We start from the raw sequence: 27,451 nt of genomic DNA, 5'->3' as shown, positions 1-27,451 counted from the left end.
ATAAAATACTAGCTAACAGAATACAGCAACAGATATGCAAAATTATACACCATGATCAAGTGGGATTCATCCCAGCGATGCAAGGTTGGTTCATATATGCAAATCAATAAATGTGATGCACCATATCAATAAAATCAAACACAAGGACCATATGATCATCTCTATAGATGCTGAAAATGCATTTGATAAAATTCAACATGCATTCATGACAAAGACCCTCTATGAGTTAGGGATAGATGGAAAGGATCTCAACATAATTAAAGCCATATATGATAAACCCATTGCCAATATCATCCTGAATGGGGAAAAGCTGAAAGCTTTTTCTTTAAGAACAGGAACCAGACAAGGATGCCAACTGTCACCACTCCTATTCAACAGTGTTGGAAGTACTAGCCAGAGCAGTCAGAGAAGAGAAGGAAATAAAGGGCATGCAGTGTCGAGAAGATGAAGTCAAACTGTCCCTCTTTGCAGATGAATTGAGTTCACCAAGGATGTGGAAAAACCTCTATAATAAGAACTAAAAACCACTGCTCAGAGAAATTAAAGAGGATACAAGAAGATGGAAGGATATCCCATGCTCTTGGATTGGAAGATTCAACATTGTGAAAATGTCCATACAACCCAAAATGATATACAAATTCAGTGCAATCCCCATCAAAATTCCATAGACATTTTTCTCAGAAATGGAAAAAAAACTACCCAGATATTTATATGGAATAACAAAAGACCATGCATAGCCAAAGCAATACTGAGAAAAAAAAATAAAGCTGGATGGATAATACTACCCGACTTTACACTATACTACAAAGCTACAATAACCAAAACAGCATGGTACTGGCATAAAAACAGACACACTGATCAATGGAATAGAATAGAGAATCCAGAAATCAACCCACACACCTACAGCCATCTGATCTTTGACAAAAGCACCAAGCCTATATACTGGGGAAGAGACTACCTCTTCAGCAAATGGTGCTAGGATAACTGGATATCAATATGCAGGACAATGAAACTAGATACATAACTCACCATATATTAAATCATCTCAAAATTGATTAAATAATTAAATATACACCCTGAAACAATAAAAGTACTTAAAGAAAACATAGGAGAAACACTTCAGGAAGTAGGACTGGACACAGACTTCATGAATATGATCCCAAAAGCATGGGCAACCAAAAGAAAAATAAACAAATGGGATTATATCAAACTAAAGAGCTTCTGCACAGCAAAAGAAACAATTAACAGTGAGAAAAGACAACCAACAGAGTGGGAGAAAATATTTGTAAAATATACATCTGACAAAGGATTAATATCCAGAATATACAAGGAACTCAAACAACATTACAAGAGAAAAACAAGCAACCCAATCAAAAAATGGGCAAAAGAGGTAAATATGCATTTCTCTAAGGAAGATATATGAATGGCCAACAGACATATGAAAAAATGCTCAACATCACTCAGCATTTGGGAAATGCGAATCAAAACCACACTGAGATACCATCTCACCCCAGTTAGGATGGCTAAAATCCAAAAGACTGAACGATAAATGCTGGCCAGGTTGCAGAGGAAAATGAATTCTCATACATCATTGGTGGGACTGCAAAATGGTACAGCCTCTATGGAAAATGATATGGAGGTTCCTCAAACAATTGCAGATAGATTTACCATATGACCCAGCTATCCCCACTGCTGGGAATATACCCAGAGGAATGGAAATAATCAAATCGAAGGTATACCTACCTGTTCTCCAATGTTCATTGCAGCACTCTTAATAATAGCTAACAGTTGGAACCTGCTCAAATGTCCATCATTAGATGAGTGGATACGGAAAATGTGGTGTATCTACACAATGGAATACTACTCTGCTATAAAAAAGAATGAAATATTGCCATTTGCAATGACATGGATGGACCTAGAGAGAATTATTTTAAGTGAAACATGTCAGGCACAGAAAGAGTAATACCACATGTTCTCACTTAGTTGTGGGAGCTAAAAGTAAATAAATAAATACACAAATAACCTGGGGAGGGGAGGGAAGAAGACAAAGCAATTACAATTCCTTGAAGTTGATAAGACAAGCAAACAGAAAGGACATTGTTGGGAGGGAGGGGGGAGAGGGAGAAGGGAGGGCGGTTTCCGTAACTGGCCACAATATTCAAGCACATTGTATATAAATTAATAAGAGAAATAAAATAAAATAAAAAGAATAAAAAGTGATAAAATGAAGTACAGAATGATTTTTTCCGCTAAGTACATAAAAGAAGAATCTATTCGAATAGTAAATGCTGTAGGAAACTGAATTCTAAGGCGTCTTCCACTTTACTGACCACTCCTATTTGAGGTAGGAGAAGCTTCTCGCTCAAGATTAAATTTCAAGAAAAACGGGGAAAAATATTAAATACGTACCAAGGAAAACAGTCATTTTACTTTATTGTGATTAAGAGTCCCTTTAAAGTTTTCATCTTAAAGGCAAATGATATACAAAACCATACTAACAGCCATTCTCAGGGAGCAGATCTTAATCTTTGGTATGATAATTTTGGCTATACACATAATATGTAAAGGTAAAAGGCTGATGGGCAGGGTTCCAATCTTTGTGGGTCACAAAGATGATCACTTAATGATCATCTATGAGATTAAAGAAACAAAAAACCAAACTGCGATCTCTAGAATAATTGAATATAGTCAGCTTGAGAGTAAAACAAAATAAAGAAAGTAAATTTGTTCTTAAGTCTAAAGAAACCCTAAACTAGAGCTCAGGCAATTTACAAAAAGAACACAGTGACTCTAAGTAAAGGAAATTAAATTCATAGAAAGAAAGCTTTTTGATGCCAGAAATGGGTGGAAAAAAAGATAAAATCCTCGGTTCATTGATAAATGGCTGTTACAGGAATGATTCTATTTAGATCTTAAAACTTAAGCAACTTTCCTTCTTAAATCATCATACGGATGATACAATGCTAATATTTTTCTCTAGGGCAAAGGTTTATGACCCTATAAGAAATAATTTTTTGCACAGTCTTCTCGAACAAAAGCATTACATTTATGTAACATTTATTAATGGTTCAGAAATCCTAAACAAATTAGATGCTAATAAGGAAAGCTAAGAAGTCAATAGGGAAAATCTGGAATGCCTTACTATTTCTCAGGTTGGCATTGCTGAAACTATGAATAGTGGCAGTGCTAACATCACTGCTCCTCCCTGGAAAAAGTGGTGCCAAGTGAGCAGCAATAAGCACATAAAAGGAAATAAGACCAAACAACAACGAGCCATACTATCTGGTGGTGTTTGATGTAGTTTTCTTGGTCTCTGCAGTTTTTTTTCCTGGTATAGAATTAATTTTTGTACTACAGTTTCTTGTCATGGTAGAAGAAATTAGTTTAACCATTTTCTAACATAAGACAAAAGATTTCAAACAAATCTATTCTTTTTCAAAGAAAACTTTTCCCTAGTAACTTAAACTTTTATGCCTTAAATATGTAAAAGATTTTCAATGATATCAAGAGATCTTACTGATCCCTTCAAAACAGAATGGTCTTTTAAAGGTATTTTATAAACAATTAGAATTAGGTATTAATGCTAAAAACAAGAGAAAATAGACTTTCAGAATAAAAACCAAAATAAATTTTTTCTATTTAATAATAATTTGAACATTTTTACTGATGCTACTGCACAAAATGATATATGGTGATCTGTAAACTTCCAAGTAGAGATTGATTTGTCAAAGCCATAGAAAGCTACAACAAAGATGAGGTGTCAAAAACAGCAGGATGTAGGTTAAAAATAGACAAGTAAAGCATGCATTGGAAATAAACGGTAAAGTTACAAACTATGGTTCACCTCTGAGGCTTTTCCTCTGGGAAAGTGTGCTGTTTCATTCAAGTCAATATTTAAAATGGGAGGTAAAAAAGGAATTTTGTTTAGCCTTAGATCGTATCTTAAGAAATTGCTATGGATTGAATGCCCTCCTCCTAACTCACTGAAGCTTAAATTGTGTCCCACAAAGTTCCAGGTATTGGAAACTTGGCCCCCACTGTGAAAATGTTGAGAGTGGGAAATCCTATTGTGATAATCAAAAGGTGGGGCCTTGAAGAGGTGATTAGAGTGTAGGGCCATGCCATAATGAATGGATTAACAATGGCGGTCAGGGGCTTGGCTCTGGGGGCTTTAAAAGGAGAGCACGTGAGTCCCTCTCTCTCTCTGCTTCTGCCATCTTACAATGTGATGCTCTGTGTTGCTGAAGCCACCACCAAGGAAGACCCTCACCAGATGTGTGCCCTGGACTTTGGACTTCCTAACCTCCGAAACTGTAAGCAATAAATTTTGCTTTCTTTATATATCACCCAGTTTCATGTATTTATGTTATAAGCAACAGAGATGGACTAATACAGAAATATAAGAAGCTGGTCATTGAAAATAAATCTTTGAAAATAAATGTAAGCCCCATTGGAATTGGGACTTTAGGGAAGTGTAAACATTTTTCCTAGCATCCTAACTCTTATGCTTAAATATTTAAAAGTTTTTCAATGGTATCAAAGGATATCTCATTGATCCCTTCAAAATAGAATGGTCTTGAAAGATATTTATAAAGTTAAAATTAGGTATTCACCCTAAAAATGAGAGAAAAGAATAAACATTTACTATAAATAGTGAAATAAACATTTTCTACAAATAAAATTCTATATAGCAATTTGAAGTATCAAGGCCAAAAACAGAAGTGGTAGTCTTAGTTAGTTTTTGAAGAGAAATACCAGTGTAAATAATTGTTTACATGCTGTATTCCTAAGAATTGCTTCCTCAAAATCCTTAGGAATTAGCATTAAAAAGGATATATAGCACAACAAAGAAACATGAGGGAGAAAAAAACAAGGGCTTTGGTGTCAGACAAAAATAGATTCAAAGGATAATTTTCATACTAGATGAATGCAAGTTACTTAATGTCTCATATGTAAAATAGTAATAATGATATCTGTTTGTGAGAATTCAGTGAATTGATATACATACGACATCTAATTCAGTATCTAGAATGAAATTAAAGATTTTCACCTACTCTCATTTCCTTTCTCCCCCTTCAAAATGACATAAAATAAAAATTGTAAGAAACCCATATCATATTGTGGTGCATGCAAATTCTCTCCAAAATGTAATAAAAAACTCCTTATTGCCAAAAACTTTATTGCTGTTTAAAAATGAAACCAGTTGTTTAGCATCTAAATAACCATACTTAACTGACAAATATTTTATTCTTCAACTAAAGAATTATACTGTATTATATACCAAAGAAATAAACTAAGGTTAAAGATCAAATGCTTGGCAATAGCCATTTAAAATCCCCCAAATTAAAGCAAATCTACACTGACAAAAATATTAAGAAGTTTTGGTCAACATCATTTCAATGGAACTTTTATAATTAAGTATTTAAGTTGTTAGTTCTTCAAAAGCATACAAAAGTTTAAAAGGAGAAAACACATTCTTACCTTATATAAAGAAAGCATAAAGACAGAACAATTAGTTTTGTTCTAGAACTTAAGTTGAAGTTAACTAAAATTATTTAGAGATGAGGTCGGAACTTAAATTATGATTCCGAAAGTCACTAACAAATTTTGTCAGCATTTATCCTTTGATACTATATAGAAGGAAATAATTTGGAAATATTCCACATAAAACTTTGGTGAACAAGGTTAATAAATTATAGAATATTAGTGCTTAGAAAAGAACTTCAAATTCCAGAAGTTTTACATCCTTATTCTAAAAATAAAATAAAAACAAAAGTTAAAGTTCAAGTTGCCGAGGGCTAGAGGCAGAGCTGAGACTCTTTCTCAGCTGTCTGCTTTTGTATACTACAGCATAATTTTTGGCAAGGATTCACAATAATGTTCATGGAGAAAACTGTTCTTTTGGCTTTCCTAGCATTTGATTAATGTGTTCTGTTTCCTGTGTAAAGTTTGTAGGACACACCGAAACAAGAGGGCATGTGGGGTGATAGCTTGCACTCCTGCTGCTACCTAGAAAACATTTTTTTTCTTTGAAAGAAATAAAAATATAACTTAAATATAATATTAATACATATCCACTAACACTCTAATAAAAGTCTGGACTGCTTTTCAGGAAAACAAACAGCCTAAATATTTCACCTGGCACAGTTACAGATAAAATCCTATTACATTTAAATTGATCTCAGGACCTTCTGAAATTTATATGAACCAAGGAGCAGTTAAGGTATTCATACAACCCATGGCAGAGGAAGTAGCAAAATCAAGCTCCCAAATATACTAGTAGAACTCATTTGCCTTTCCTCTTTTCCATTATCACCAAGATTAAAAATCTTTGAAAAGGGGAATTTAATATAAAAAACTATCATAAACTACAAACCATTTCACAGAAAAATTTTTTCAAACAGGAGTTCTCACTTACCTTTACAACTAATTCCCTAATCTACCACACACTTTCACTCCTTACCCTACCTATTCTCTCAGCAGTATGTTTTTTTTTTTTTTTTTTGCTCAGCAGCATTTGATCTACCAACCATTTCCTTTTTTCCTTAAGCCTCTTTACTCCTTTGCTTCCATGATACTGCTCTCAACTAATTTCCTCCTATCTGTCCGGTTATGCCTTCTTATTTTTTTCTATTATCTAAACTACTACTAATAGTCCACAGAGCTCATTCCTTATCTCACTTCTCTCCAATCCCTCAAAAATATGTACTGAGCAGCCACTACTGGTTAAGAACTCTTCTAGATAATTGTGATAGCAGTGAACAAAGAAGGTGAAAAATCCCTGATCTCTTGAAGTGTACATCATATATGGAGCAGTCAGATGAAAACTATAAGCATAATACATAAGTATATTATATAGTATGTTAGAAGGGTCTAAGTAAGAAGAATCCATTCTAACACTCCCCACGGACCTCCTATTTTGATAAGGGTACCACCATCCACTGGGTCAGCCAAGTCATATACCTCTTATTCATCTTAGATGTCTCCCTTTCCCTTACTCTAGATTTTACCTGTCACTGAGTCTTATTTATCTGCACAAGTAATTCTAACATTCTGCTGTCCTCACTGCTGCTTCTCTAGTTAAAAATTTCAACAAATAGCAGTGAAGAGGATAAGCTCTGCAGTCAGACTATCAGGACTGAATCCTGGTTCCACAACTTACTTGCCACGTGGTTTTGAACTTAATCTCCCTAAATCCTTGTTTTCCTGTCTGTAAAATGAGGACAAACTTTCTAGAGTTGTCTTGACTAAATGAGTGTATCTGGAGGTATTAGTGCCCAGCAGATATTATCATCATCAATGATAGTATCAGAATCACCACGATTAATTAATTCCTTAAAGAACCTCCCACCTGGTTTCCCTTCTAGCCTTACTCTTCTCTAATCTCTCTCAACACAATAGCCCAAGTAATCTTTAAAATTCACAGATCTGAATACAGTAACCCTAAGCAGCTCCCCATTGCCTTCAAATAGTTTTTCTTTTTTTTTTCTTTTTATTTTTATTTTGTCAATATACAATGTAGTTAGTTATTGTGTCCCATCACCAAAACCTCCCTCCCTCCTCCCTCTCCCCCCTCCCACCCAGATGTGTCCCCTCCATTTTCTCGTTGTAAGAGCTTCAAAAAAAAAACAAACAAAAAAAGACAAATAGTTTTTCTTTTTTTTTTTCTATTTTTCTCCTACTGCTTTTCTTTTTTTAAATTTAAGCTGTTAAAGCATCATCATTAAGGCAAGCCAGCCTGGAGCTGAACTTTCTGTGAAAGATCTTCAAAATATAAACTTCAGTTTCTTTTGTCAAATTACAAAAGTCTCAACAGAAGATTTCAAAGTTATAACAAAGTTGACTTTTTGTTTCCTTTTAAGTACTTATTTTATTTTTATGGTCAAAATGTTAATTAAATAGCCTTTGATTTCATTGATCACTGTGGTATGATATGATAAAAGATAAGCATCGTGAGAACCTTTGCAGTAGCAGAAGCCAAACAGATGATTTAAATTATTTCCTTTAGGCTTTTTGTCACATTTTCTCTTCCTATGAAACAAACACAAAACCCCATTGATTGACTTCCTGGATTGCTATATGTGTGTTTTTGTTTGTTTTTGTATGTGTGTATGCACACTTGTGTGTTTGTAGGTGAACTGGCATTTACCAAGAGCATCTTAATAAATGATAAAAGTAATGCCATAATAAAAAATAATACAATAAAATCTCAAGGACTACTATAGTGTTAGAAGCCATTTATGTGATTTTATAAATACCCACATCTGTCATCAAGAAAAACATTCTCTAATCTAACAATTTATCTATCTATCTATCTATTTAACAAACACTAGTGTAAAAGAAATGCATTAAATACAAATACCAAAGCTGTATGCTTAGCTGGAAGGGGAAATACCATGATCACAAATATCAAGGCTGAGAAAATTTACAATTATAGGGCAAATGATAGTAAAAGAAGTTGTAACTAAAATCAAGTATGTTTTCTTTAAGGTTTCTGACTACTAAGAGGCCTCTCAAAAAAGTCTATTACATTACTTAAGTACTAAGCCATATTTTACTTACTGACTACCAATAACAACTTTTAGAAAGCATATATTTAAAATGTACTTAATTTAAACAATTGATAAATGTGGTTTATACAATTATAAGAACTAAATTTCAATGATGTAATAATATAAAGAAAAAATGCTGTCCAATAAGTAATTATAAAAAAGCTACTAATACACAGCTTAGTGTTCAGATTTGGATTTAGTATCACCACTTTATGTTATGTGTTTATATAAATTTAGACAATATAAAATTAAACAAAATTATCTTAACTGAAAAATACAAATACTTTACTTTTTTTTTTTTTTTTCCTTTTTGTCTTTTTTCGTGTCCGGCAACGGATCGCAACCCTCGGTGTCGCGCCCGGACCGGACCAGGCGCCGCCGCGCTCCCAAGCGGCGCACTGTAGCAGTGCGCCACCGGGCCGGCCCCCAAATACTTTACTTTTAATATAAGGCCCTATGCTTTTAAAAGGCCAAATTTATGTGTGTGTGTGTGTGTGTGTGTGTGTGTGTGTGTGTGTGTGTGTGTATACATGTGTCTATCCTACTGACATTTATTCAACAAATAGTTCTGGTAAAAATGTATATTAGAATTTCTGATGAGAAAAAAGAATATTTTAAAATTTGATTATTTAACCATTATAACATAGTACATGCCCCTTACAAAAAATTTCAAAACTGAAAGTAGAGTTTAAGTTTTTTTTTAATAAACAGTTGTGATGTTTTACCATTATAATGTTTAACAATATATACAATTTTAATCTAACATTTTTCATTTCATATTATCAAAACTTTTATGCAATTTTATGTGTTCCAAGACAAATGAAAATGAAGTAAACCAAAAAAGTCTAAAAGTGTGCTTACGATATCCAAAATTGTGCAATGCAAATAATAATAGAGAACAAATGAAGCAATGGTAAGGAGACATGCAATGCATGCTATGTCTAATTACCCATTTCAAACAGTATATAGAATCCCAGTGGTCACTTCCTTAAATATGACAATAAAAAAAAAATAAAGAAAATCAGGAGACAAAGCAGTACTATAAATTTTGTTATAACAGCCAAATAATGACTTTGCTTATAAAGCAGCAAAGGTATTTTGCAGTTGTCAGAGACTAATTATTGATTGGCTACTTAGTCAAATATCAAATTTTACAAAAGATTAATATCTATTTGACAATATGGTAGTGAACCATAATTAGATGTATATGACTTTGTACTTCTCTACCTGTCCAATCCTTTTGCAAGAAAACAAGAAATAATGTAATATTCAAACTGGTGTCTGAGGAGCGATTACTTATGAAATAAGTAGAATATTTTACCTGTCCAACCAGGCAAGCAGACTCTTGGCTGCTCCGATCAGATCAACAACCGAGGTCAGAAAGTCGTTTGGCAATTTTCGGCTGGTCCTCCCATCATAATGGCCACTCCTTCTCCTTCCTGTTATAAAATTCTGTAGATTTTTGGCAGATGCATTCAACTTGTGAGAAAGGGTTTTTAGATTTTCTGTTTCCAAGCCATAATTCTGAAGTATAAAAAAGAGAGAGAACAAATATACTTAAAGGCAATATTTTATTCATTTATTAAAATATTTACTGAGTACTTTACTATGTACAGGCAATGGGACTAGTGTTAGAGTTAGAAATGAATAAGATAGGATTCCTGGCCTAGTGGAACCTACAGTCAAGTGAGGATGTGGGGCAATGTCAGATAAAGAAATAGCAATAAAATGTGTTAAGTAATAATATGGATGGAAAGATGGGGCATTATATCTTGGAACTATGCCACCCAAGAGAGCAAGATTGTAAGGATTCGTAAGTGTATTTTTTAAGCCAAAACCTAAGTTCATTTACTTATGAAATTAATTATTATAACAGTTATTTATGAGCATCTATTCAATTAACATATGCATGGTCACAAATATAGGTACTAGGAAAAATTCTGCTTCCCCAAAGTTAGAAAAATAAGCATAACTAAACAGGAAAATGAAAAAGCAATAAATAAATCATATGTAATATATCCTTTTTTCCATGTCCTCTCCATAATGACTCACAAGAAGTTTCTTTTAATAATGTGATATCAGAAAAAACTCTGCTTCCTCAGGGGAAGTAATAAACTTCCTTCTTTTTATAATACAAATGATAAAACTAAACTTATTTTTATTTTTATCATGGCACCATTAGCTCACAGTCAAATATGAAGCACACCCAAAGCAATCATAGTGACTCTAGGTAAGTATATTTATTTTCTTCTTTTCCCTGTCACTTTTCAGTTTCTAGTAATATTTATTAATTTACCCCAAATATTTTGTCTATACATTATTGCAGAAAGGGGTTATATGGATAGAAATAAATATAATAAGCCTTTTTACCATCTTCACATAGGATCCCCTCAAATAAAATTTAGGAAAGTTTTCACAAGTTGCAATTAAAATTCAAAGCAGCTAACTTTGAGGTGTAAAACACCCCTGAGTAAGACTTGTTAACCTGATCAAAGGATGACCTTGATCAAACCACTGGATCTGAGAAGCTAAGTTTGACTTACCCTCCTTTCACGGTCGAGGAAACTGAGGCACAAGGATTTTTTTCATTTTGCTTTGTTTTTTTTTTTTAATGGTTTGCTTAAAAAGCTAAGGACTTAGACTAGGCAGAGTTCAGAATGGTACTGCAAGTCACCACAGCACCTGTAAGGAGATGTGTCTATTACATTATTCAGCATCAATATTCTACTACTGTTCTGAGAAAGGTGATGACAACAATTGAGGAAAAGTGGAAGACAAAGAGTGGAAAAAGGAAGCAAATGGTACAACAAATTAAGCTGTATTATTAAGTCAACAACAAATGGGTACCTACTTTTTATGAAATTTAGGTTTATTTTTTCCTTTAGTAATTTAAGCAAAGAGAGAACTCCATAAAGAAGGACGGAGAGAGTAAGGTCTGATTCATAGACATTAAATACCAAGTTATGTATGTTACCACTAAGGATTTAACAGGGATAAAAATTAGATTGATCTTTGCTGAGAATTTAAATTTTATTAAAAGAACACTCTTTTTTGGTGTCACAGATTTTCTTTCTTTTTTTTTCCTTTTTGTCTTTTTTACTGACCGGCAACGGGATCGCAACCCTCGGTGTCGCGCCCGTACCAGGGACCGGCAACGGAATCGCAACCCTCAGTGTTGCGCCTGCACCGTGCTCAACCAGTGAGCGGGAACCGGTCTCCACATGGGATCCGAACCCTCGGTGGGAGCGCCGCCGCGCTCCCAAGCGGCGCACTCTCCAGTGCGCCACCGGGCCGGCCCGATTTTCTTTTTTAAAGAACACAGTATATTAAATATTCACTGATTAATTTGAATTGTAATATTCTCTCTAGTTAAAAGATTTGGCTTGTGTAAATGAAACAACATTGTATTCAAATTCTATTGCATCTGAGCATGGATTATCTGTGAAACATTTGGGAGACTTTATCCAGCTTGTCACTATATTAAGAAGGAAATCCTTTTATAAATTTATAAAAGATACTCTCTAATGACTAGGTAAGAACAATGTATATCAAGTAATTGTAAATGATACTTCTGAAGTACTTAAAGCTTTTTCAGAAGTTTTTCCCTGTGTTAGAGCAATTTCCCTAAAGTACAAACTGCATTTTTCATTTTTGTGTATTAATGATTTTAATGAGGAAAAAATAAAATTGTTTACAAACAAATTATAATAATTACTTAGAGAAGCTCAAATTATAATCGTTTATTAGAGAGGAAATTTAATCAACCTGGTAAATAATCTTTCACTCTGTAGCCATTAACATCCATAAAAAATTAATTTAATTGATTTCACTCTATATAACACGGGCATCTCAAATAATTTATTAGAAAAGGTAAAAAAAATAAAAAAATAGTATTATAAATAAAAATCTGAAGGCAAAGTAAAAATAGTTTAAAGCCTTTAAAATTTAAGATACTAAAATTATTATTATTATTTTTTTTTTCCTTTTTGTCTTTTTTGGTGTCCGGCAACGGATCGCAACCCTCAGTGTCGCGCCCATACTGGACCGGGATCGGCAACGGGATCGCAACCCTCGGTGTTGCACGCGCACCTCGCTCAGCCAGTGAGCGGGAACCGGTCTGTATGTGGGATCCGAACCCTTGGCGGGAGCACCGCCACGCTCCCAAGCGGCGCACTGTAGCAGTGCGCCACTGGGCCGGCCCCTAAAATTATTATTTTTAATATAACTCAAGAATTAGGAAATAGAGAAATCTTCTGGAAAAAACCTGGAAGGATACCCTGAGAAGATTTCCTAACTTGGAAACCTCCTAAAGAAATATCCTATGTGGAATACAGGTGAAAAATGGGGAGGGCAGAGGAATGCAGTGGCAAAAAGAAACAAAAGATATGTAGCAGAGGATGAAGAGGAAAATTCTTAAAACTTGTCCTAGTTAACAAACATCACTAGTTACAGCAATAATTCAAAAGCATTTAAAAAAAATCTAGAAGAGTATAAAAATAGGTTAGAAATTCATCTGTATGTAATAGCGTGTGTTCTACTATTTTAAGAAAAGAGATGGATTAATTGATCTCTCAAGTTAGTTTTTATCATCACAATTCTCAACTCTAAGTAACTCAAAATCAATTACTGCCAACACAGATAACTTCTTGTTATTTCTTTTACGAAAGTGGATGGACTGTTGTGACTTGCTAAGTCATCAGTAAATCATATTCCCTTGCCTACCATTTAAAGAATCAGACAAGTAAATGAAGTGCTCTCCTGCTCCTGGCCAGGTGTATGGAGATGAGAAGTTAAAAAGGCAGGTTTATTCATTACAGATTTGCTTTTTATGGGAATGCATGGGAAAACTAGGTACTACTATTGTTATAGAAAAAACTACTTCAACAAAACAAAAACTTGGACATGAAATGTACTTAGCTGCTTTCTTTGCCCTAAATGTTACCTATTTGTTCATATACTTTGGCCATTAACACATGTGCCAGGAACCAGTCACGATTTAGAACTGATTCAACATAGCCAATATAGTCTTAATGAACTGGTGCCAAGTTCATACCGGTCTCCTTTTTCAATTATATGCATGTAAAAGCATATGAGATAAAAAAATGAAGGAACATATTTAACATTTTAGAAAATCCAGTTGACTATATCCTCACTAGTGGCAAATTCTCACTAAACACTTAACAAAAAATATTCCATATTGGCACCACATATTTTACAATGTCAATGCCATTTTATTTGGAGTTCTTAATTTGAATGCATCGTGTAGCAGGTGTTTAGGCTTATAATACTGTGCTTTATAAATATTAGTGTGTCCTAAAAGGCTTGCTTTAATGAATGTTTTTTAGAAAATAAATTATTTTGAGATGAATGAACCAAGCAATTATGTTGCAAAGAAACAAATCCTAGCAATTGCAAATGTTAAATTTTTCATGTAAAATGCTGATTATATGAAAAGTATATGAAGAATGATATGAAAACTGTTCTTATCCTGTCATAAATTATTCACTTATAGTTCCCAATAAAAGGTGTTTGTCAGAACACAAATTAAGGGCTATACAATAAATTATATACATTTTATTTATGCCTCTACTCTCTCAGTTAGTATTCTTTATGCATACTAAATGATAGTGTAATAGCTTGAAAGAGTTAACATATCTCCAAAACATGAACAACTTATTTCTTTCTAGAGTGAGAACAATGTATTTGATGATTAATAAATATATGTTGCATGAATGAACAAGTGACTAAATAAACCTTTGATTTTCATCAGCTGCCATATAACATTTTATTCCTCATCAGGATTAACTTGAAGACAATGCAGACAAAAATATAGCATAGCTGAAAAGAAAATGAATTTGGTAATTTTTTGTGTGTCTTCCTTACACTAGGAACAGAAACTTCAGAGTCAAAGGCTGTGTAGGCAAGAGAAAAAACTACAGTTCTCTGGAGAAAGGCAGATAGTTTCATTCAGTAAGATAACATTAATTTAATATTCTCTATGGGCTAAGCAGTGGGCAGAAAGCTGAAGGAAAAAAATTACTAATTGAACAAAGGTGTATTCCTTTGAGGAGTCAAACATAAATTGCAAGACCAAAGAATCTAAGCAAAGATTTATAATGTGATACAAGGTGTAAGTTGCCTGTCTTCTCATCACGTCACATTCTGCACCAGCCAAATCAAAATTCTCATTTTTCTCTGAGTGTTCCACATTCTTTCATAATTTTGAATTTACACATGATATTTCCTCTGCCTAGATAACTTTTTCTCAACTTTTTTGTCTGGCAAATATATACTCCTCCTACAAGACCCAATACAAATATCACCTACACTTCCTGAATCCCTCAACAGTATTCATTATTTCTTCTGCACTCCCCTGGGATTTTCTTTAAATCTATGTTGTCTTATAACAAATGTTGTCTTCCTTAATGGACTGCATACATCTTAGAAGTACAGACCATGTCTTTTTCATCTTTGCACTCCCAGTGGTAGCACTGTTTGAGCATAAATTTGTTGAAAGAAGAAATAAACACAGTAGATGTAAGGAAAAAAGTAGAAAGGCCAGTATATATCAGAAAGACAAGACAGTTTCCCATTCTCAACAGTACAACTTCTGGTTTAGTCAACTCAGCTTGCTGATGAGGCATCTCATCTCCTGATTTTACAATGGCATGTAGAAGCAAATCAGAACTCACTGCTTGGAAATTTGCTTTACATTCATTAGAAAACATCTATTGCATAAACTGGAAGATATCTGTACTTCTGACTTGCTGATGTATAGACATTAGGAAAGGGTGAAAAGGAAGATTAATATCTGACCTCTTTGGGGAATGTGACCAACTGCTGACTAAACACAGAAAAAAAAAGGAATTAATTATTGTGCTTTATTTTTTTTCTGTGTTAACTTCCAGAAGAGCTCAACCACACAATGAAGTATTCAAATGATGCAAAACTACAGTGCTTAAACCCAGAAATATAGAGAGATTCTAGCTCAGCATATGAAGGGGTTTACCACAACTCCATGGCTCAAACTTAGAAATGGTCTAGACATATATCTCTGAAACCATGCTTTTAAGTAGATTTATAGTGGTAGAGCATTGTTCATGGGCCAAACTCCAAAGCCTACAGGTCTAGACTATTTGTGTGCAAGACTGTCAATTACCAATCTTCTTTCCTTCCTCAAGCTGGCCATGTGAGAGCCTAGCATATGAGGAACCCTACTTACAAGACATACACACTGGACTTCAAGATCTGACATACCCAACTATTACCATTACAGAAGATGTGGCAAATGGAAACTGCTAGATTATGTGTTTATCTCCAGGCTACTTGTATTGCACCTTCATGGCCACTCTGACTCGAATTTGAAGATGACTATGCTAAAAACACTGTGGGCCCTAACCTTACTCTGAGTTCTATCTTTTACTTCAGGCATGATTTTTGTGACCTCATTCAGGTAGAGTGCAAGTGCTTATTCTGGTCTAAATTTATTTATCTCAGGAATAGGGAAATATAAATATCCCAAAACTATCATGTGAAAAATGTGACAAATCTCCTTCATCGCCACTTTCAAAAATCTTTATCGAGCATCCACTACTGCTAGGCATCTGGCAATCTGAAACCAATCTAGTTTCAGATTCCACTCATCACTGGAAACTGTTTTCAGTCAGGTCTTCTTGCTTATCCTACTGATTTTTACTGAATTTTGATGACATTATTGATGTTCCTTAATAAAAGTAACACTCCCCTTTGCCATTGTGACAACTCTTTATTAGTTGTCTCCATGGTTTTCTGACCACTCTATAAACCTTCTCTGCAGCCTCCTCCTCTTCCTTCCCAATCTGTGTAAAGCTGCATCCTTTGTTTTTATATTCTACAAGCCCTCCATGGGTGAACTCCTCTCTTTCTTGAATTCAATTTCTATATCCTTGAGATTCCCAAGTCTATATCTTCACTCATTTCTCAGCTTCAAATTAATATGTTCAACTGTCTGATGAGTATCTCTTTCTTGATAACCCAGAGACACCTCAAATGCAAGAAATACAAAACTCAATTTATATGTCCACCTAAATCTACTGTTGTTGCTATTGCCTATCTTTATCATTGCAAAATCATCTCCTATATCTCTGCAGCTAGAAAAGATGGATTCTTTTTCAACTCCTTCCCTTTATATCACCCTTCATATTCACCAGATCCTCTCTATTCCTGTTGTACATCGTTAGGTCAGGTCTTACTCATTGCTTATGTAGACTATTTCAAATATTGCTCTCCCTGTCTTCAGTTTATGTCCACTCTATTCCATTCTTTTTACTACCATCAATTACTATTTTGAAACAACTATTTGATCATCATTGGTTTTCCAATACCCACAGTAGGAAGTACAAATATCTTATCATGATGCTAAGGCACATCACAGTCTAACCCCATTCTATCTTTTAAAGCCCAGTTTCCTGCCACTGTTTCCCATTTATTTTTGTCATCCGAAATAGTTTAAAATTTTAAAAACACACTATGTGTGCTCTTTATTCTGTGTACCTGTGTTGTTTTATCTACCTGGAATTCCCTTCCCTCTCTTCTTCCACTTATCAAACACATGCTCGTCCCCCACTAGGCTGCTTAAGTATCTCCTCTTTTGCAATATGAGCCCATTTATCTTAGTCAAAGGTAGTTATTTTCTCTTCTGTGCTCCCATAATACTTAGCTCATACTTTTATTTTAGTAATTAAACTACAATAAGTTACATCACAATAAATTGTGATTATTTGGATGGCACTCTCTCCCATTAGGCTTTTTAAGAGGGCAGTAATGAGGTCTTATTCACATCTGACAACACGGTGCTGAGTGTATTAATCAACTCTTGAATTGAACTGTATTTAATTATCTACTCATTTCTTATTAATCATCATCATCTCAATAATAATTACTATGTATGAATACATACTGTGTTGCAGGCACTGAATTAGGCACTATACAAACACTATCTCATTTACTTTTCACACCACCACCAAAATGTAGTTGTTTTTATTTCCATTTTAAAAAAATAATGAAAACCATAGTGAAATTATTTGCCCACAAATGTCAGTAATTGACTGAGCCAAGGTTCAAACCCAGGTTACCACATTACCATATTCTTTCTCTTCATAGATCTAGCCTCTTTCACAAATAAAGGGAAAAATTCAAAAGCAGTCAGGTCAGTGTCATCTTACCTAACATGGAAAAAAATCTATGTCCCTCCCAGAATACCTAATCTACTATCATAATCTTGCAGGAGGATTATTTTGACATTGATTTTTATTATCTAACTATGCATTGCTCTTTAACATAAAAAAGTAACCATGTAATGTACAATATTTAATTTTCACTGGATGTATACATAAGGAACACCCAAATAATTTGATTGTTTTAAGGATGTTTCCTTTTTCTTTTTTTAAAAATTTTACTTCTCAAAATACATTGTACTTGATTTTCATGCCCCTTTACCCGTTCCCCTCCAACCGCCTGCCCTCTCCCCACACATCTTATCTGTTCACTTGACTTAATTAGTTCAAGGAATTTTTGTGGTTATTTTGTCTACTTCCCCCACCAACCCTTTATTTGTTTTTGTGTTTATTTATTTATTTATTTATAGCTCCCACAGATAAGTGAGAACGTGTGGTATTTCTCTTTCTTTGCCTGACTTGTTTAACTTAATATAATTTTCTCTAAGTCCATCCATGTTGTTGTGAATCGTAATATTTCATTCTTTTTTATAGCAGAGTAGTATTCCACTCTGTAGATGTACCACAGTTTCCTTATCCACTCATCAGATGATGGACATTTGGGCTGATTCCAGCTCTTGGCTATTGTAAATAGAGCTGCAATAAACATTGCAGCACAGGTAGTTTCCTTATCCACTCATCAATCCACTCATCAGATGATGGACATTTGGGCTGATTCCAGCTCTTGGCTATTGTAAATAGAGCTGCAATAAACATTGCAGCACAGGTATCCCTTTGGCATGATGATTTCCATTCCTCTGGGTATAGCCCCAACATTAGAATCACTGGATCATATGATATATCTATCTGTAATTGTTTGAGGAACCTCCATATCATTTACCATAAAGGCTGTACCATTTTGCAGCCCCACCAACAGTGAATGAGAGTTCCTTTTTCTCCACAACCTCTGCAGCACTGATCATTCTCAGTCTTTTGGATGTTAGCCATCCTAACTGGAGTGAGATGGTAACTCAGTGTGGTTTTGATTTGCATTTCCCGGATGCTGAGTGATGCTGAGCATTTTTTCACGTGTTTGTTGGCCATTCGTATATTTTCCTTTGATAAATGCCTATTCATCTCCTTTGCCCATTTTTTAATTGGGTTATTTGTTTTTTTCTTGTAAAGTTGTTTGAGTTCCTTGTATATTCTGGATATTAATCCTTTGTCAGATGTGTATTTCACAAATATTTTCTCCCACTCTGTTGGTTGTTTTTTTTACTCTGCTGATTGTTTCTTTGGCTGTGCAGAAGCTTTTTAGTTTGATATAATCCCGTTTGTTTATTTTACCTTTAGTTGCCTGTGCTTTTTGGGTCCTACACATGAATTCTGTAGCCAGTCCTACTTCCTGGAGTGCTTCCCCTATGTTTTCTTTAAGGAGTTTTATTGTTTCAGGATGTATATTTCATTCTTTAAACCATTTTGAGTTGATTTTGGTATATGGTGAAAGGTATGGGTCTAGTTTCATTCTCCTACATATGAGTATCCAGTTTTCCCAGCACCACTTGTTGAAAAGGCAGTCTCCGCCCCAGTATGTAGATTTGCTGCCTTTGTCAAAGATCAGGTGGCTTTAGGCATATGGATTGATTTCTGGGTTCTCTATTCTATTCCATTAAGCTGTGTGTCTGTTTTTATGCCAGTACCATGGTTTTTTGTTTATTATAGCTTTGTAACATAGTTTAAAGTCAGGTAGTGTTATGCCTCCAGCTTTATTTTATTATTACTATTTTTTTTTTGCAGAGGATTGCTTAGGTTATGCGTGGTCTTTTGTTGTTCCATATAAATGTCTGGATACATTTTTCCATCTCAAAGAAAAATGTCATTGTAATTTTGATGGGGATTGCATTGAATCTGTAGATCACTTTGGGTAATATGGACATTTTCACAATGTTAATTCTTCTAATCCAAGAGCAAGGGATATCTTTCCATCTTCTTGTGTCCTCTTTAATTTCTCTCAACAGTGGTTTGGGGCTCTCTTCATAGAGATTTTTCACATCGTTTGTCAGCTCTATTCCTAAGTATTTTATTTTTTTGGTGGCTATTGTAATTGGGCTACATTTCTGGATTTATTTTTCCACATGTTCATGGAGTATAGAAATGCTGCTGATTTTTGTGTGTTGATTTTGTATCCTGCAACGTTGCTGAAATCATTTATCAACTCTAGAATTTTTTTTAGAAGCTTTAGGCTGTTCAACATATAAGATCATATCATCTGCAAAAAAAGAACAGCTTGACTTCATCCTTTCCAATCTGTATGCCCTTTATTTCCTTCTCTTCTCTGATTGCTCTGGCTAGTACGTCCAACACTATGTTGAATAGGAGGGGTGAGAATGGGCATCCTTGTCTAGTTCCTGTTCAGGACGATATTGGTAGTGTACTTATCATATATGGCTTTAATTATGTTGAGATACATTCCATCTATGCCTAACTTGTAGATAGTCTTTATCATGAAACGATGTTGAATTTTGTCAAATGCTTTTTCAGCGTCAGTAGACATGATGGTTTTTGTCTTTGCTTTTATTAACATGGTGTATCACATTTATTGATTTGCGTATGTTGAACCAACCTTGCATCCCTGGGATGAATCCCACTTGATCATGGTGTATAATTTTCTGTATGTGCTGCTGTATTCTGTTAGCTAGTATTTTACTGAGGATTTTTGGATCAATATTCAAGGATATTGGTCTGTAGTTTTCTATTTTGGATGCATCTTTGTCTGGTTTTGGTATCAGGGTGATGTTTGCATCACAGAATGAGTTTGGCAGAATGGCCTGTGTTTCAGTCTTTTGGAACAGTTTGTAGAGAATTGGTATCAGTTCCTATGCAGTTCACTCTGCAGTGAACCTGTCTGGTCTTGGGCTTTGTTGGGAGCCTTCTGATAACAGCTTCAATCTCTTTTATTGTTATTGGTCTGTTCAGATATTCTATATCTTCTTGGCTCAGTTTTGGTAGTTTGTGTGTGTCCAGAAATTTATCCATTTCCTCCAGATTTTCAAATTTGTTGGCACATAGATGTTTATAGTAGTCTCTAATGATTCCTTTTATTTCTGAGGTGTCAGTTGTAATATCACATTTTTCATTTTTGTTATTTGGGTCTTTTCTCTTCTTCTCTTAGTTAATGTTGCTAAAGGTTTGTTGACTTTATCTTTTCACATAACCAACTTTTTGTTTCATTGATCTTTTGTATTGTTTATGGTGTTTCTATTTAATTTAGGTCTGCTCTGATCTTAATTATTTCTTTCCATATACTAACTTTTGGTTTGGATTGTTCTTGGTTTTCCAGATCTTTATGGTGAAGTTTTAGGTTATTTATTTGCCATCTTCCCATTCTTCTGAAGTAAGCATTTAATGCAATAAATTTCCCCCTTAAAACTGCTTTTGCAGTATCCCACAGGTTTTGGTATGATGTGTCATTATTTTCATTAGTTTCAAGAAATTTTTTGATTTCCTGTTTAATTTATTCTTAGACCCACATGTCATTAAATAGAATGTAGTTTAATTTCCATATGTTTGTATAGTTTCAGAGTTTTGTTTATTATTGATTTCTAATTTTATGATTAGAAAAAATACATGGAATTATTCCAATTTTTTTGAATTTGTTAAGACTTGCTTTGTGACCTAACATGTGGTCTATCCTGGAGAATGTTCCATGTGCTGATGGGAAGAATAAATATTCTGAGGTTGTTGGATGGAATGTTCTATAGATATCTGCCAAATCCAATTGTTCTAAAGTATCATTTAGAGCTTGTGTTTCTCTGTTGATTTTTGCCTAGATGATCTGTCCAATGATGAGAGTTGGGTGTTCAGGTCCCCTGCTATTATGGTGTTAGTGTCTGTCTCTTTCTTTATATCTAATAGTGTTTGCTTTGTAAATGTGGCTGCTCCAACATTAGGTGTGTATATATTTAAGATTGTTATCTCTTCTTGATTGATAGATCCCTTTATCATTATATAGTGGCCTTCTTTATCTCTTTATGGTTTTTGCTTTAAAGTCTATTTTATCTGATATAATAATAGCTACTCCAGCTCGTTTTTCATTTCTGTTTGCATGATATATCTTTTTCCATCCTTTCACTCTTAGTCTATGTGTGTCTTTACAGGTCCAGTAAGTCTCCTGAAGACAGCATATGGTTGGGTCCATCTTTTTAATCCAGTCTGTCAGTCTGTGTCTTTTGAATGGGGAATTTAATCCCTTTACCTTTAGAGTTATTATTGAAAGGTGCTGGTTTATTCCTAGCATTTTACCAATTTTTGTTTAGATGTCTTGAATATCTTTTGTTCCTTTTTTCTAATTTTCTGTTTGTCTTCTGTATCTGTTGGTTTCTTGGGGTGATAGCTAAACTACTTTTTTTTCTTTTGTTAGCACTTTTGTTTTGCTGGTAGGTATTGTTCTTTCTTGCATATTCATGCTAGTGATGGTTGTGTGGTATTAAACCCAGTACTTCCTTGAGAATTTCTTGTAGGGCTGGTCGTGTGGTAGTGAACTCCCAAAGTTTTTGTTTGTCTAAGAAATATACTATTTGTCCTCCATTTCAGAAGGATAGCCTTGCTGGGGATAAAGTATCCTTGGCTGGCAATATTTTCCATTTAGTGTTTTGATTATATCATCCAATTCTTTTCTGGCTTTTAGGGTGTCTGATGAAAAGTCTGATGTTATTCTGACTGTGTTTCCCTTATATGTGACTTGCCGCTTCTCTCTTGCAACTTTTAAGATTCTCCCTTTGTCTTTGAGTTTTGTCAATTTGGTTATCACATGTCTTGGAGAGGACTTTTTGGGTTGAAAGAGTTGGGTGATCTTTGGGCTTCCTGAATCTGTAGATCTGTGACTTTCCCTATATCTGGGAAGTTTTTGCTATTATTTCATTGAATATGTTTTCAATGCCATTTCCTTTTTCCTCCTCTTCTGGAATACCCATAATTCAGAGATTTGAGTGCTTAAGGTTGTTAGTTGTCTCTGTTAGATTTTCTTCAATTTTTTTGATTCTTTTTTCATTTTTCTGGTCTGCCTGCGTTAATTCAAACAGCCTGTTTACAAGGTCAGAAATTCTCTCTTCTGCTTGTTCAAGTCTGCTGGTTAAACTCTCTGTTGTGTTTTACATTTCGTTGAATGATCCTTCAGCTCCACAAGCTCAGCTACATTCTTTTTCATGACATTGATTTCTTTGTACATTTCTTCTTTCAGATCCATTATACTTTTTCTCATTTCATTGTGTTGTCTAACTAAGTTTTCTTGTATCTCATTTAGTTTCCTTTGAATAGTTACTCTAAATTCCTTGTCTGTCATTTCAAAGACTTCCTTGTTCTATAGGATCTAGTGCTTGAGTTATTAATTTCCTTTGGTGGTGATGTACATTCTTGATTTTTCATATTTCTGGTATCTTTCCTCTAGAGTTTTGTCATTGTGATTGGGGGTATCACAATCCACTCATTTCACCCTGATGTCTGGGTTGGATCCTAAAGGGACTGCCACTTCTGGGCAGCAGAAGCTAGCCTAGGCTGGAAGTCCCATCCTGCCTGCCTTCTCCAGCTGAGCTGGCTCAGGGTTTGGGGACTCCGAGCCTCTTAAGTCATTCCCAGAGGTTAGGACCAGCCTGGGCTGGAAGTCCTACCCTGCCTGCCTTCTCTGGCTTGTCTGGCTCAGGGTGAGGGGGCTCAGAGCCTGTTAAGTCACTCTCGGATATGGCGACCAGCCTGGGCCAGAAGTCCCACCCTGCCTGCCTTCTCTGGCTCAGCTGGCTCAGGGTGTGGGAGCCCCGAGGCTGTTAGGTCTCTTCCAGTGGTGGGACCAACCTGGGCCATAAGCCCCGCCCCGCCTGCCTTCTCCAGCCCCGCAGGCTTGGGGCATGTGGGCCTAGAAGCTCTAAAGTCTCTCTAGGGGATGGGGAGCAACTTGAACTGGGGTCCCATGGTGGGTGGCTCCTGTCCGCTCCAGCACAGATCTCGGGTCCTCTGTTGCTGATCCTCAATAGCTGCAAATTGGTCGCTCTGTGGGAGAGAGCGACACCAGGAACCAACTACTCTACCATCTTGACTGGAACAAGGATGATTTTTCTAAAGTAGGATTATTTAGTATTTGTGATACTAAGTCAAAACTTTTAGAAGGGAATGGACTTTATAACTGATTGTATATAATTATATACCTCAAATGTTGCTGTGAAAACTTCCTTAGTGAGCTCTAACTTATGTTTTGCAAGTAGCTAACTGTAATGTCACCAGTTGAGTTATAAGCCTCTTTAATTTGTCCTTTGGAACTAATATAACAAATTCAAGAAAGGAGGAAAATAACATATCCAGATGATTGATAATTAGGGGGATTTATTCCCCCTGCTCATATTTAAATTATTAAAAGCAGAGAAGGAAAAGGAGGAGAGGAACTGAAAAAAAAAAAACGTTTCTCTTCCCACCAGTTTTATGTCCTTACCAGTGCACACAGAAGATCAACTGCTTCCAAGATCAGTTCCTGATGACCAATGCGACTGACCCCCAGATCTTCTAGCTCTTGATGTGTAATACGAAGCAGCTGGTCCCCACTGATCTTCTCCCTCTCAAAGTTCTTAATATATTGCTGCAAACAGTCATCAAGACCTACAAAACAAAAGTATGAAAGACCAGAATGAAAAAATGATTGAACCAAACAAATAGAAAGGGAAAAAGCAAGCATAAACTCCTACCACGTCACAAGTTAAGTCCATTTTAACTCTGGACTAGTCCAATCATCCTCTTTTCCTCAACCTATATATGGGCTACAGTGAAAAAAAATCACTTCATCATATTCCTAGTTGTTAGGTACCTATTTGAGTTTTCCTCAGCAATTACTGGAAACGTTTACCTCTATTCTCAGCAGTTCTCCTTGCAGCCTATTTCATGAAGTAAGCTAACAGGCAGGTTCCCCTACATTCAAATTTATCTGCATCACACTTTTCCTTTCTTTCTTAACCCTATTTCAGAGGGAGAGATATCCTTCTTCCTATGCAAGGCTAATCTATCTTCCTGTACTGTGAATCCCATCTTCTGCCACCTTAACACTACTTCAATAATTTAAAAGTTAAATGTCCTTTTAGTTTCACTCTTTATTCACTGACTCCTATGTTCAAACCTCTACCATCTTAAAAAACTAAACAACAACAAAATCCCCACAGCTTTCTTTGGTTTCCTTGATTCTGTGTTCCTTATTAATATGTCATCCTCTTCGGACACAGGCTCCTTACCTTTGCTTCGCCACCTGCAATATACTCCTTAATCCAGCATCATTTGGACTTTACCCAAATCCAAAAGTAGAAATACACACTGGATTATACACTCTTGAAACTGTCTTTTCCAAGATTACCCAAGGCAATTCATAAGTGATTGACCAGTCTATAGATTAAGTCCGCTTTCATTACCTATGAAATGGCCTGAAACAAATGATGAACTGAACTAAAAAGATTAACTCTCTACAATTTTAAGTAAGGAATATCAACAAAATGAGGCAATTGGCAGAAATTAAGAGGTCTTGATTATATCAAGGAGGGAGACAAGAGGCCATAATGGGCTAAATTCCAGCTGAAATTATGAGAGAAAATAAATTATAAGCAAGTAGAGAAAAGAGAAATAGGGTTAGAACAGATGAGCAAAAGGAAGCAAAGTCCCATAACAGAGATTATGTAGCCATTGAGCAAGGAAAAGAGTCAGTGTTAAAAGCAGCCTGGTTCCAGATAGGGTCTAGTACCAGACTATACATGTCCTCATTATATTCTCAAACTTCCTTAAAGCAACTTGAGATAACTTGAGGCCTCTCCCTATTATTTTCTTTTTCTCTCATTCTCCACTGGTATATGTATATCAATGAGGGCTGAAATGTTCTCACTGTATATAGCAACATGAGGGTCACCAGTAACATTCATAACAGATGTTCTCACAGTGATGGCAATAAGCCAGCACTGAATGAGTTTAGAAGTCTTCAAAGCGGTCATCTATACAAGAGAAGAGAGAAATAAGAGGATACCTAGAGAATATGGCACTGAAAGAGTTCGTTTTTCTTTATGATATTAGAAACTTGAAGATATTTAATGTGGATAAGAACCTTATACCTCTATTGAAAAAGGAGAGAAGGAGAAGATAGGTGCTGATGCAGGTAGATTTATAGAGTGTAAGAAGTTCAGGGACTTCCTGCCTAATAACTTTAAGATAACCTATGGATTTGTGTGAAGTTTCAGTGAGATATTTTTAAAGCAAATAAATATGTAAATTGGTACCATTACAAAATGTGCTAAATACCTGAATACAGTTGGTCCTAATTACAGCATCACGGAGCTATACAGGATTTTTATTTTAAAGGGAAAACTCTGAGATTAGGAACATGGGAAAAGATGAGGGAACTACATGTTAGACACTGCCTGAATACTGGAGACAGAAGAATAAATAAGACACAGGCCCCAAGCAAAGCACTACTTAGACACAAAGATAGGTACAAAAAGGATCATTATAGTTTGATGTATTAAGGGAAGTAGTGATGACAGTAAAAATTTTATCATATGCTTATTTTCCCCTTATTTATTTTTTATTATTTTTATTTTGTCAATATACAATGTATATGATTATTATGGCCCTTCACCGACACCTCCCGCCCTCCTCCCTCTCTCCCATCCCCCCCAAGCATGTCCTTTCCATTTGCTTGTTGTAAGAACTTCAAAAAAATTGTGGTTGTTATATCTTCCCCCCCCCCCCCGTTTTTTTAATTTGTTTATTTTTTTAGCTCCCACCAATAAGTGAGAACATGTGGTATTTCTTTTTCTCTGCCTGACTCGTTTCACTTAATATTATTCTTTCAAGGTCCATCCATGTTGTTGCAAATGGTAGTATTTCATTCGTTTTTATAGCTGAGTAGTATTCCATTGTGTAGATATACCACATTTTCCGTATCCACTCATCCGATGATGGACATTTGGGCTGATTCCAGCTCTTGGCTATTGTGAAGAGTGCTGCAATGAACATTGGGGAACAGGTATACCTTCGACTTGATGATTTCCATTCCTTTGGATATATTCCCAGCAGTCGGATAGCTGGGTCATATGGTAGATCTATCTGCAACTGTTTGAGGAACCTCCATACCATTTTCAAAAATAATTGTAACTAGGAAGTTCTTTGCTGCCTCTCCATGTTGTCATTTATTCTCAACTATGCAAACTAATCTTACTAAGGTAAAAGCTATCTTTATTAATAAAATAAATCAATAAGGGAAAATTTATAATATATTCTAATTCATATATAAGCAATGTTTAAATTGTGTGCTGCCTTGCACTGATCACAGATCAGACCAATAGTCTACCCTTCAGACTACTGGTCTGATTTGTGATCATGATGTACTCATGTTAGTATTTTCCAAACTCCTTACACTCTATTAATACATGTGATTATTATTTAAGGAATAAATGACCAAACCAAAAAAAAAAAATATGTAGATGGGATCTTCTAGGAAGAGTTTGCAGGATGAAAGGTAGAGTGGGCCATAGCACTTGAGAGAGATGGCTAGAGAAAGGAGCATGTAAGAATTAACAAAAATGGATCAGAGAGGACCAAGGTAATAAGGTAGACATGACAGACAAATGCTTAATACATCACAGCATCCCAGTAAGATAACAACTAAAAACACTCCATTTGACAATTAAG

The 27,451-nt window shown here is 35.1% G+C and overlaps 1 protein-coding gene across 1 annotated transcript in view; it reads right to left on the bottom strand.

Moving 5' to 3' along the window:
- The window catches only part of LOC103593044 (connector enhancer of kinase suppressor of ras 2-like), a gene marked incomplete at its 3' end in the record, with an annotated part of 120,063 nt that overhangs the window by 44,809 nt on the left and 47,803 nt on the right, over positions 1-27,451 (bottom strand). Inside the window, exons 2-3 of the mRNA XM_008575959.1 lie at positions 24,225-24,388; positions 9,874-10,076 (exon numbers count right to left, since the gene is read on the bottom strand). Of these exons, the coding sequence (XP_008574181.1) occupies positions 9,874-10,076; positions 24,225-24,388 (367 nt within the window). The remainder of the gene's footprint in view (positions 1-9,873; positions 10,077-24,224; positions 24,389-27,451) is intronic.

The sequence above is a fragment of the Galeopterus variegatus genome, unplaced genomic scaffold (genome assembly GCF_000696425.1).
Source record: "Galeopterus variegatus unplaced genomic scaffold, G_variegatus-3.0.2 Scaffold1266, whole genome shotgun sequence".
NCBI lineage: Eukaryota > Metazoa > Chordata > Mammalia > Dermoptera > Cynocephalidae > Galeopterus > Galeopterus variegatus.
This window is presented reverse-complemented; position numbering and strand designations above follow the sequence as displayed.